Below are 12,392 nucleotides of genomic sequence, written 5' to 3' on the forward strand. Positions count from 1 at the left end.
CACTAACCTCCCTACAAAATATAAAAATTTGCATTTGCTTCAATTCAGACTGCCTGATGACATGGCAAAAATTGCCTGTATGCCTTGCTACCATTTCTAGGGTACGTTGTGTTCCACTTGTCCTATTTCTTATTCTCTCTGAGCATCTGCCATTGGAAATGGTATAAATAATGCTCTAATTGTAGCTTTAGAGTTGTCCCAGCATAACAGTTATCCTCTTGTTACTCACTCTGATATAAATATAGCTTACATACGGGTTTGGGATGAGGCAGATCCAGCTACGTCTTCTGTAATGCATCCCAATCAGTTTTAGCTTCTTACTTCCCGAGCCTGTCATGATGCAGGTGAGAAAGCGAGCCTGATGAATAGGCAGTTCAGCCGAGCAAAAAATACCAGTTGGCACCCAGAAACTCTGGCCAGTCTGCAGTGTTTCGGAATGAGCTTCGTACAGACTGTGTGAATCGAGAAAAGCAACACTTAGATGGAGAAAGTAGATTTTGAGTTTAGCTCAGCATCCTGACCGTAGCCTGTCCGCTTGTACCAAGACGGTGCAATTTTGTTTAAGGAGTAATATGCTTATGCCAGAGCAGCATCCTCTCAGAAAACCATTTACTGTCCTGCCCGCCATAGAGGCAGCTCAGATTGCTGTTCTTTAAGATGAAAAGAAATCGGGTTGAAGCCTTGTACAAAATGCAACTGACTTTAGATCTTGTATTTCAAAGTATCAGAGCATTCAACTTCCAAAACACACCTAACAAAACAAAAGTGTTTAAAGGCAACAGGAGATGACAGCAGTCAGCACCTTACAGAAAAAAAAAAGCACCTTCTGGAACATAGACATTTTTAGAAGGCTAATCAGCACACTAAACAAAGGACCACTAGAAGTCAGTATTTAGACATTTATTTCAGATAGGCAGTTTACACGCATATTATTGAGCAAAACTGAATTGCAAATATACAAATACTGTAACAAGCATCAAATAACATAACTGGCACTAGTGTTATAAGCATATTACTGAAACTGGTGAGGCTAGGTCATGGAAGAGGACTGCAGCTGATGGCATTTTCTTTTTATCCAACCAAACTTCCAGTAGCACCATAATGGCAATACATGAAACACGAGACAGAACATTGTTAACTGTTATTTTGATATTCACATTTTTTTTTTTTTTTTCCATTTTAGTGAATTACTTAGCAAAAAAATGTTAACAGTGCAGGCGCTTTGGCCAACTTCAGCTTGTGTTCAGCTGTACATCTTCCATATGCAAAAGGAAAAGAAAAAGCCAGCATATTTGGAACCCATCTTTGCACTTGGGCAGTCATTGCACTGCACTTTGATTCTGAGACTGAAGATATGCATGTCTTGCAAAGAGATGTCATGTCCACTAAAGCCTGAGTGAGTCTTTGGTAGGCCAATACTTCATTATTACTATACATTTATCTACCACAGTCATTTTATTCACTAGAATTTTCTTTTGTGATCCAAGGTGGCCAAAGAGGACATTCTGGAAAACATTACAGTAAAATCCTCAAACGACCAGGCACTTCAAACCCAGTCTTTCCCGAAGGCACCAAGAATTGATGGGGTACCGTTTTCCCCCCTAATGAAAGGTGACTGCATCTGCTTTTCTACAATGCTTATAAATCACTGGATTGTTATTTTACAGTTTTTATACGCTATATAGTAGCCTTATCTGCTGCATGGTTGGTTGCGTGAATAAATAAGTAACCCCACTGTTCTTCACAGGTGATGTCTCCATTCCACCATATGTTAAAGTACCAATCTCTTCTGTTTCAAAATTATGTAAAATGCCATAAACACTTCTGACACAGGCTACATCCATCTGAAGATATGCGGTTCATTCTACATGCATTCTAAATAGTGTGTCCAGTTATGAAACAAAATTATCATTACGAATATTCACTGTTGAAATACGTTTGTATAGGTCTCTGCAAAACTTTTGCTTCCCTTAAATAGAGTTCACACAAGAATGGTTTTAAGTCACTAACGCTCAGCTAACACCCATTTATCCCAAACCCCATATTTTCCAAGTGAACAGTGCAGGACATATTATTCATTTCAGCATTTAACATATCAAGAATTTACCAATTTTTATCTAAATACACCAAGTATATGCTTTCAAGCAAAGTTGTGGCAAAAATACAAAACATGGACGTATTTGTACTGCTGTAATGCACTTGGTTAAAGCCTTCATGTCTCTTCACACAGGTCTAAGATCCATATGAAGTATTTTGCCTTATCAGACAAGTATATATAAAATGCAGTTGTATCAAAACCTTGCTTCTGCTGGTCACCTGAAACTTACGGAAGTCGCATGTAATTCAACCAGCTTTCAGACAGGGTTCATTAGTGGTACATATATTTTTGCAGCACTTATAGGCTTAAATTTCAGTCTGAATAGCAGTGCTTAATTCCACAGCATGTTGTGAATGGTTGTTGTTTGTTTCTTTCAGTGTTTCACCAATACCTAAATCTACATCTTTCGAAGATCCGTTATTAATGTTTTCCTCAGCAATGTTACTCAGCTGTGGAACATCAGTGCTTGGGGCTGTTGGAACAGGCGCAGGGATTCCACTTGGCTGGGGGGAGTTTTCCAAGCGATCATTTTCCACCTCTGGGAGAACACTGACTGTGGTAAAGCGAGTATGATAGTCGCTGGAACCATGGCTACAGGAAGTTTTCATACTTTCCATATCTGAGCAACTAAACTCGGAAAAATGACTCGAGTGCGAATCTGCTACGGATGGAATACTATCACTAAGAGAGGGAGAGTCAAATTCACTGGAGTTTGTGCTTTGTTGTTCCAACAGCTGAGCATCCATGTCCTCTCTTGTCTCATTTATCTTCATGCTACTCTTCTTTCTCAGCTTACCTTTACATTTTTTTCCTGCTGTTGTTTCTTTGGACCACTTGGTGGCACTAGATTTACTTTCTGGCAAGCAGGATGATGAACAACCGGCATTACTACGACCTGCAGCACTGCCATCATCAACACTACTGCTTCCACTGTTGTGTCTGAATTTGGCTGGCTTTGATTCAATATCCACTTGCACTTCCATACTGTTGCCTTCCCTAGAACAAAAAGAATCCGTGAGTGCAAGCGGTCATCTAAGATAAGCCAGCTAACCCAGCAAAACAAACTCTTATTGCTTTCCAAGACACATAGCAAAAGATAGTTAGGGAGATGTAACTTCTTTTAGAAGAATTAAGCGTTTAACCAAATAAACAGCCCAAAGAAAAACACAAAGTCTGAAATATCAAACACTTTACTGGGCTACAGCAATGGCATTCCTCTTCGGAAATCACCTTGGCAAATATAAGCAGTCACATGTAATTCAGTTTGTAACAAAATTTGCAGTTTCAAAGGGTAATCATTGAAGTAGAACAGCTGAGCCATGCTTAGAATACCCTTTAATAAGCAAGGCTTATCAATCTTCTGTTTTCACCACATTTCTCTTACCTGTCCAAAGGGATGTAGGAGTTCAGAATGGATCCCGCCATTGCTTTGGTACTGGCATTATCACTAACTGTTCCCAAGCTAACTGTGCCAGATTCTCCACTCAGGCTGTAACGTTCTTTCTGCACATCTGCTTGTACTTCCAGTCTTGGAGAGAAAGAAAGAAAGTTGCATATACTGCTGCTACAGTTAAAGCACACTAGTTGAAAATTAGTGTCACCTTGTAGAGTTTCTCCACCATTCAGTAGTTAGGTAGAGTTTCTTAGTTACTCCAGTACAGGTGCACATATTTACCCTACTGAAACAGGTTCTCTCTTCCCACTGTCAAAAATTACTACTTTCTGATAAAACCAAACTAAAAACACCCTAAAGCAAAACCAGATTAATTTCCCAACAAAGCAAAATGTTGCGTGTAACCAGAGGTTCTGGATTCTTTCCTCCCTGAGATTTACAAGAACAACTTCCAGGCTTAGCTACAATTCTTTTGCAGACAGTGTACTGTACTCTAAAAATGGAAAAAACAATCAGAAGGGTACATAAGTTCAAGACAACATACTTCCCCTGTTTCTCCAGCTGCAAAATTATTACTAATCAAATAACAGGCAGAGAACTGTGTTCTGTACTCTGCTTTATATTGTATTGTTATCAACTGCAACAGGAATAATAGAAACCTGAACAATCTTAAGTTGGGCTGAGCAGATAAACCAAATCAAATTATAAGCTTTTTTCCAAATGCCTTGTTTATTTATGTTCTGACAGTGAATTGGTAGTGTTTTTTTCTTTTGTTTTCCACTCCCAGCTCTTTAAAGAAGAGGATAGGTATACCTCACTCAGCAGTCACAGCTTGAAACACATAAGGAAACTCTTGCTGCTATCCTGCCCTCCTTATTCTATATAGCCTGGACTTCCGATTTACTCAAGAAAATGAGCAGTGTTAGCCCCTGATTTAAAGAGCAAATTCCATCCTGAACCCTAAATGTTAACAATCCTTTCCAGACACTCCCTTTCTCTTCAGGGTGCAGGACAGCCAACAAACAGTAAGGCCCCAGTTCACAGGAGGCATTGAGCACTTAAGTGCCAAGAAGTTGCCACCTCGGCAAGGCCAGGTGCCCAGCTGCCTCCCCTCCTGCCTAAGTCCACTGTGAATCCACACTCCAGCCAGGTGTTCTGAAGGCACAGTTTAGTACTTGTACAGTACTGAACAAGTCAGCAGTTCCGACTCTGGGGTGAGATGCACCGGAGAACATGACTGTGTTAGACATGGGATGCCTCCCTCTGACTCCTGGGTAGAGGCTGCTCTCCTGGGAAGCAGGAGAACAAGATCTCAGGCCCCACTCACCCTGAAAAAAATTCAAACTCTTCTTTGAGGATTGTGGTCTGGCAGGATCTCTTGGAAACCAAGAAGTTTGTCAGAGATGAACTGTCTCTATCTCCCAGAGACAGTTCCTTCTAATAGGAACCAATTTAAAAAAACAAAAATAAAAAAAACCTAGTAATACCACTTCCTCTGCTTACATGTAGAGCAGGATACCGTACGGCAGAAAGCATGTCTCTTACCTGTTAAAGCAGTTAACCATTGCACTTCCTGAGAGACTCCCTGTTATACTAGCCCCAGCCAGGGCCATGGTACTAGCGGTTTCACTTAGGTTGTCTCGAATGGCTCCTATTCTATCCATGTGGCTACCACTCGCACTCAAGCTGCCAGTCAGTCCTCCAACGCTTCCTTCGCCTATGCTAGGGTTATGACGTGCCTCTGCTACTGAAGTGGTATCTAGACAGAAATAAAGAAGGCTTGTCAGTTATGGAAGTAGAACTTAGTAGTTTCTAGAATGTGACCATGGAAACCGTTCCTGAAATTACACTGAGAAAAAGGATTTATAAAACACACTGTGACAAAAAGATAACTTTGTCGGGGCGGGGGGGAAGAGATACTTTTCTTGAAGTTGCTATAATGGTTATGCCTGACATCACATACTTAAGATACCAAAAAGTTAACCATCGCTAGGACAGGTAACATGGAGCCAAGGAAAACAGAGAGACCCTATCACAAAGGATACTGCCACGTAATTAAAATAAAAATAGCACCAGATCAGCATTTAGTTCCCCCTATTATAGATAAAAAGATGAAAGCCAGCAAGTTTCCACAAACCAGTATTCTGAAAAAGCAGCATTTAATTTTATCTTAAAACTTTTACCTACGGAAAATCGAGTCTGGCTTTGATTCAAATGGACGAGAAAAGCTTTAATGCTTGTATTACAGCACAGCATGAACACAGAGAAGCTATCCTCATCTGAAAGCTGGTCTTTCAGCAACGAGCGGAGATAGTCCTAACTGTATAGTACCTCTTCTGCAAATATGTATTCTAGTATCTAAGGCCATCAAATATAAATCACAAAGCCCAAATTTACAGAAAATGAAACACAGAATTTTCTTACCTACAGCTGCATTTGTTCCACCAACGTTTATATCATTTTCATCATCAAATTCTATCCTGACACCTTTTCCGTTGCCTGCTGACACACCACAGCCTCCACTTCGGCAGAGGGAAATTGGAACAACTCCATATACGTAAGCCAGCATAATAGGAACACCAATACCTACCGAGGAAAGCACAGTCTTTCATTAAATGTGACTTCTATTTTAGAGCCTTTCATAAAAGTTATTTCATTTTCCATGATTACTTAATATTTCACACTTGAAAGAAATCAGGAGGGAGCAAAATTAAGAAATATTGGTAAATCACTAAGGTGAAATGACAGGAAAGTACTTTCAGCAGGCAGAATGTCCTCTATCAGCATTGGTAGGCAGAAAAGCTTAATGCTTGATGAATTAATACTTCCAGTACGTCCATAACATCTTTTACAAACAAAATGAAAATACTTTAAAGGTTCATATAAGCTCCATTGGGGACTGTGACAATGTTCCACCTGAGAAGCAGAAATAGCAGAGATCTACTTCAAATGTTACTCAACTAAAAACGTTATTACCTCTACTAATTTAATAAGGGGCTTGATTTTGCATCCACTGAAGTCAGACAGGGCTTTGCTATCAATTTAATAGGACTTAACATTATTATTACTGTGGGATCTTTCATATTTATTGTATCACACTGATTCAATTTAAAAATTTTAATTATACAAGTTTTCCTTAGAAGTAAACAATTCTGTGGAGCAGAGTGGTAGGAGTTAAGGGAAACCACTGAAAGGAACTGTGGGCTAAAGTGCACGCAGTTACACACACGCAACCATCCCACCACTTCTAGTGGTCTGAAAGTTACTCCTTTGGCATATGAATTAAACCATTCTATGGCTTTGCTGACGGAAGTACACAGAAGGTACAGAAAAACGGTAGACTGAAAAATGGCAAGCTGGCACATTCTGAAAAAGCCAGGACAGAGGCAGACTCAATGCAAAGAAAGGCTCCTCCGTCTAACCTAAAAGAAGGGCGCCAGTTATAAGAAGTCCCTTTCACTAGAAATTCCTCAGCATTCAAGGAGGAAATCCATATTCTCAAGGTCATTATTTTGGAAGCCATGTAATGTCCTGAGACTGGAGGCCATGTGTTAACGGCAACGGGGCAAGAGTGAAAACTCCACAAAATAAAACCCAACTGCTTTCCCTAAAAAGCCAAGTTTTATCTCTGGTCAGGAATAAGAAACAGCTTGAAAGAATGAGGTAAAGCAGACCTATAAATACATCTATGAGACTGTGTCCCACTGCCTGTTTAGTGGGGATCTGACACCACAGCTACATGAGAAGAATGCAATGCAGACAGACACCAGAGAGTTTTATGACTAGCATATCTGCATTTGCACAGTGGCCCACTGTTGTTAACAAGCAGTTTAGAGCAGCTTCATGGCCAATTTAAACCACCACTTGCTAAAAGTGGCCCTGTCTTCCTGAGGCCACTCATTCCTGTCTGAGCATTACTTCTGGCACAAGGTGGAACACTGCATACACAACTGCGTGATGAATCGGATCAGGGGACTGATCCAGCTTAAAACTAAATGGTGGGTCTTAACGTGAATCAGTTATCCACGGCAGCTTACTGCGCCACTATGAAGATGCCTGAGCTGCAACAAAGGAGAAGCAAGGCAGCACTGGGCAAGTCCACTCCTTTCAAAAAAAAAAAAAAAAATCAGGGTTTGCTTACAGTGATCTTGAAATTACATGGTAAGATGACAAGAATTTGTAATGTACAGCTGGATTTTCCTCAAATGCTATCCTCAACAATCGCTATGAGAAAGCATGTGATAGAATTCAAACTGAATCCCAGAGCATAACAAATAGTTTGTCAGCTACTGTCATGTTAAGTGCAAGAGACTGTATTTTTCTTGTGTTGAGAAAAGTTTGATATGAAGTTATTCAAATACGAATAGACTCTGTGACAACAGTTTCTTCTTGGTCAGTCATTTAAAAAAAGCTTTAAATACTTTAGTTTTAAAAGCCAGATATGACAATATGGAAACTTCAATTTGCAAGATAAAAATTATTTTTAATTCTTCATTTTAATGCAGCATTTCCTGAAGTACTGTATTCTCCATTCTGCTCCAATAAATGTATAACCTCAGACTCCTCATTGTCTCAGTTCCTTCACCTATAAAAGGAAACTACAGGACTTATCTCAGCTGTTTTATCCATGAGTACTTAGAGAGTTCTGGTTGCAAGGTGCTACCAATACACAAAATAGTAATATTTGCTTACCTACAGTTACTGCAGCTACAACTGGCGAAACAATTACAGATAAGGTTACACCACCTGCTATAGCCAAGTTTCGCTTGTGCTTTGAAATGTCTTTGCCTTCATATCGATTGTGAATCTTGAGAGGAGAAAAGAAGAAAGGGTTTTTAGAGTATTATCGTCATCAATAATATATTGCTGCAAGGATGGAAGAACTGACATATAATAGTTTGGAATCTGTACCCTGCTCTCTTCCAGAAAGACCACATTCTATGTCATGATTTATTCCTTAACTTATCTCAGAGAAACGAAAATTTATACATTTCTTAATTTTAGGCAACTTCTTAAAAGTTAGAAGTCCTCCCATCCAGCAACTAAGCATTTACTTTCACCTTCAATTTAGAAGAGCTAAATCATTGAACGAATTTTTTTGTTTGTTTAATCATTACACCTGCTTACGTGGTTGGGAAAAGCGGACCATTTTCAGGATCAAAGAATTACCACATCTGATCAAATTGACACTTCTGATTCCCAGCTATCTTTCCCCTGAGCAAGACGGAGTGAAACTTTCACAGATTATTAGATCCATGGAAACAGAGGCTGACATAACAGAGCCATGAAAATCTTGTAGCAAGGCAGCCTTCACCAAATATATCCTGGGAGGGGGGAGAGCAAGAACTCCATTGCTCTGGCACCCTCTCACGACAAGCTGTTGAGACAGGAAGTATTTCAGCAAACCTGAGTTTTAGCTGTGCTACTATTTACCAAGGAATCTGCTAACCAAAACCCTTACTGATGGTTCAAGTCTGCAATAACTCTGAAATGTGACTGCCTCAAATTTAGCTGCCACAAATCCCACATGAACCTGAAAGGCCTTCCAAGAGCACTGTTTTACAGAGATTTCCTACTTTTTGTGTTTCATTTACTCTCTCTAGGAACATGGCTTTTCAGGGATATGCACTTCATCTGTCATCATTCTTGGTTAAGACGTAATTACAAAGGAACAATAGGTCACCATTTTAATGGTTGTCATGAGGCTCAGTTAATCCTCACTACATCTAAGGAAGAACACAAAAGAGAGTACTAAGAGGATAATCACAATATTTTTATATCAATTTGCTACTGCAAAAAGAATGACAAAAATGAGCTGGAAGTTTTATTAAGTGTTGTGCTTTCTGAATTATAATTTCAATTAGAGATTTGGTAGGGTAGTTCTCTCATTTTGGAATAAACTTAAAGTACTTGTATTTGTTCAGGCAAGACAGGCAAGGAAAGGGCAGAGACACTGCACTTTGTATAACAAGAATGCATTTACTTGCTCTGAGGTACGCTATACAGAGAGCAACATGGAGTGAGGGAGCACTTGAATGTGGAACATACCTATGGATTAAAAAGGCAAAATTGAACGTGAACACTCTCACAGTACGAGCATGTAAGAATTACAAACCCAGGAAGATCAGGTTATATAGGGCTCTGTAAGCAATCAGCAGGATCACCTCAAGCACTGAATTTTACTGTTATGGGCAATTTTAACTACTGAAACAAAAAGCATACAACAAACAACGATATCTATAAAGGCTATTGGATTCCTTAAACATAAAGCAACAAAAAGGAATGGAAGGGAGTGGTTAGAGAGGAGAAACTGATTGAAAACATGAAGATAGAAGGTTACATTGGTAGGAATGACTATGAAATAAGAGACTTCCAAATATTGAGTAAAGAATAAAGAATATCCAAATAAAAATACTGGGCCAGAAGAAGAGGGATTTCCATAAATGCAGAAAACTGGTAGGTTACAAGACATATCTATAAAAAGAGAGGACTAGCACTTCTTTAAGGAAACTATCAAAGCACAAGCACAAATTCTTCCAATGCAGAAGACCGACAGAATGTTGTAAAAGAACAACAAAGCTTCCTTTACTGAAGCACCAGAAACATTAAGAAAATAGAAAGTAGGTCAGATTGCTATGAATGGGTATAAAGGAACAGCATGAGGGTGTCAGGACAAAAATCAGAAAGGTTAAAATAGAGGAGACAAAAGGCAAGGGACCTCAAAGTCAACAAGAAATTATTCCACAAGTACACTGCTAGTAAGAGGAAGACCAAAATGGACCAATTTGTTATTTAACAAAAAGGAAAGACAGCCAGCAGATGAAACTGGAGGCCTGTTCAATTTTTTTTCCCCTTCAGTTGTCACTAAAGATCAACTCTGAGCCAGGTGACTGGTGACAAAGGAGTAAGATCTTAAGAAAAACAGCAGGTTAGAGAGTACTTACATGAGCTGATCTGCAAAATATCTCAGCAGGCCCAATTTCAGAGCCCCTAATAGTAATTTTTGAATATTATTATTCATAGAAGGTGTCTGAAAAGAAATCAGGAAAACTGGAAAAAGTTAAACTGCAATGATAATCTCTAAAAAGGTGTAAAACAAGAAGCTGGGGAATTAAAGACCAGTGAACTGAACTTCCGTTTCCTCAAAACTGGGAACTTGTAGACGCCAAAGCAAATGCAGGAAATAAAGAGGCCAGACTGATTTTTTTCAAGTGGAAATCATGTCAATTTAATTTTCTTGTCTTACAAGATAACTAGCCTTGAGGATGGGAAGAAGCAGATCTCATGCACTGACTTGAACAAAATTTTCACATTTTCTTGTATGACACTCAACAGGTTGTAATGGTCCAGACTGAAAAATGGACTAGAGAAAACTACTATTAGCTTCATGTAAAACAGATAGAAAACATCTGAGTCATCGTTAGGTTTTTTTACTCCCCAAATTGAAACTCTTCACCCTATACTTTTCTAAGAGATATGCCCTGGATCCAAGAGTATTCAACATTTTCATTAACCTGGAAGATGGAAGAACAATGTGTCTGTTGAATTCCAGGCCAATACAATCTGGCAAGGTTGCAAGAATGCCAGAACTCATGCTAGTCTTGAGAAGTTGAAAAAATGGCCTGAAATGACTTAAGATGCAGCACAATGGTAATGAGTTCAAGACTACCCTTAGGAAGAGACCAATTGCCTAAATTACCAGTACGTCGGGGAAGGGTATGTGTTTTAGAGTACACGGAAGGAAAATAGCATGCTGTCGAGAAAAAGATAACTGGCAGTTATATGCACAGGATCACCCTTTCATAGAATCATAGAATGGTTTGGGTTGGAAGGGACCTTTAAAGATCATTTAGTTCCATGCACACTGCCATGGGCAGGGACACCTTCCTCTAGACCAGGTTGCTCAAAGCCCCATCCAACCTGGTCTTGAACACTTCCAGGGATGGGGCAACCCCAACTTCTCTGGGCACCCTGTTCCAGTGCCTCACCACCCTCATAGTGAGGAACTCATTTCATTTAACTTAGCAGTAGTAATGCTTCAGCTTCACTGCTATATTCAAACTGGACAAAAACAAAGGCAGTATGAACAACTGGAAAGAAATCCAGAAGAGAAGATGAGAATCAGAGGTCTAAACCAGCAAGTTTTCTTGACAGTTTGTCAAGAAAAATGGGAACGTGCTAGGTTGTTTTAGAGATAAGAATGAAAGTGGACTTAAAAATCATCAAATATGTGATGGGATATTGCAAAGCAAAAGGATTCTTTATGTCAGCTGAAGATAGGGCAGTAAGAATTTAGTGTAGGAAGAGAATTTATATTAATGTTAGAAAAATCAATTTTACTAAGAAAATTAGGCTTGGAGAGCCTGTGGAATCTCAATCATCAGATGTTTTGAAGAAAAGTGCAAACATGTGACAGGAGTCACAGAAAAATGACCATTAAGCAGTGGCGTACAATGGAAATTCTCATGAAGCTGCCCTCACAGGCTAACTTTCTGAGACTTTACCATTAATATGTGAAAGGGGCCCAGTGATGGGGACCTATCCCAAAATCTAATGAGAAAAGCAGAATACGCAATAGGAATTTGAAACAGGTAACTGCTGCCTTCTTCCTCTTATCATTTATAAGGTTCTAATGACTGTATGGGACGAAGGCAAAACAGAATAGCAGGATCAAAAACAACTGTAGCAGAAGGTAGGAGTACTTGTTTGAAAGAAAAAGATGAAAAAGAATACAGTGGAAAAGCTGCATCCCTGGGCTTTTTGTCTAGCAGCAACAGCTCACGTGAGAGAAACTCTCCCCCCTTCCCAATAAATGTAGAATTATGTGTCTGTGCCAGTCACTGTGAGAATCCATGCAGATAAAAGCAGAAAAACAAATCATCTGATTATGCCATCCAGTAC

The 12,392-nt window shown here is 39.4% G+C and overlaps 1 protein-coding gene across 1 annotated transcript in view; it reads right to left on the minus strand.

Annotated features, from left to right (window-relative positions):
* Positions 1-869: 869 nt before the first annotated feature.
* Positions 870-12,392, minus strand: part of RNF19A (ring finger protein 19A, RBR E3 ubiquitin protein ligase) — a 22,003-nt gene continuing 10,480 nt past the window's right edge. Inside the window, exons 5-9 of the mRNA XM_009323073.1 lie at positions 8,184-8,298; positions 5,916-6,077; positions 5,037-5,250; positions 3,483-3,626; positions 870-3,094 (exon numbers count right to left, since the gene is read on the minus strand). Of these exons, the coding sequence (XP_009321348.1) occupies positions 2,404-3,094; positions 3,483-3,626; positions 5,037-5,250; positions 5,916-6,077; positions 8,184-8,298 (1,326 nt within the window). The 3' untranslated portion in view covers positions 870-2,403. The remainder of the gene's footprint in view (positions 3,095-3,482; positions 3,627-5,036; positions 5,251-5,915; positions 6,078-8,183; positions 8,299-12,392) is intronic.

Source organism: Pygoscelis adeliae, unplaced genomic scaffold (genome assembly GCF_000699105.1).
Source record: "Pygoscelis adeliae isolate BGI_AS28 unplaced genomic scaffold, ASM69910v1 Scaffold174, whole genome shotgun sequence".
In the NCBI taxonomy this organism is placed as follows: domain Eukaryota; kingdom Metazoa; phylum Chordata; class Aves; order Sphenisciformes; family Spheniscidae; genus Pygoscelis; species Pygoscelis adeliae.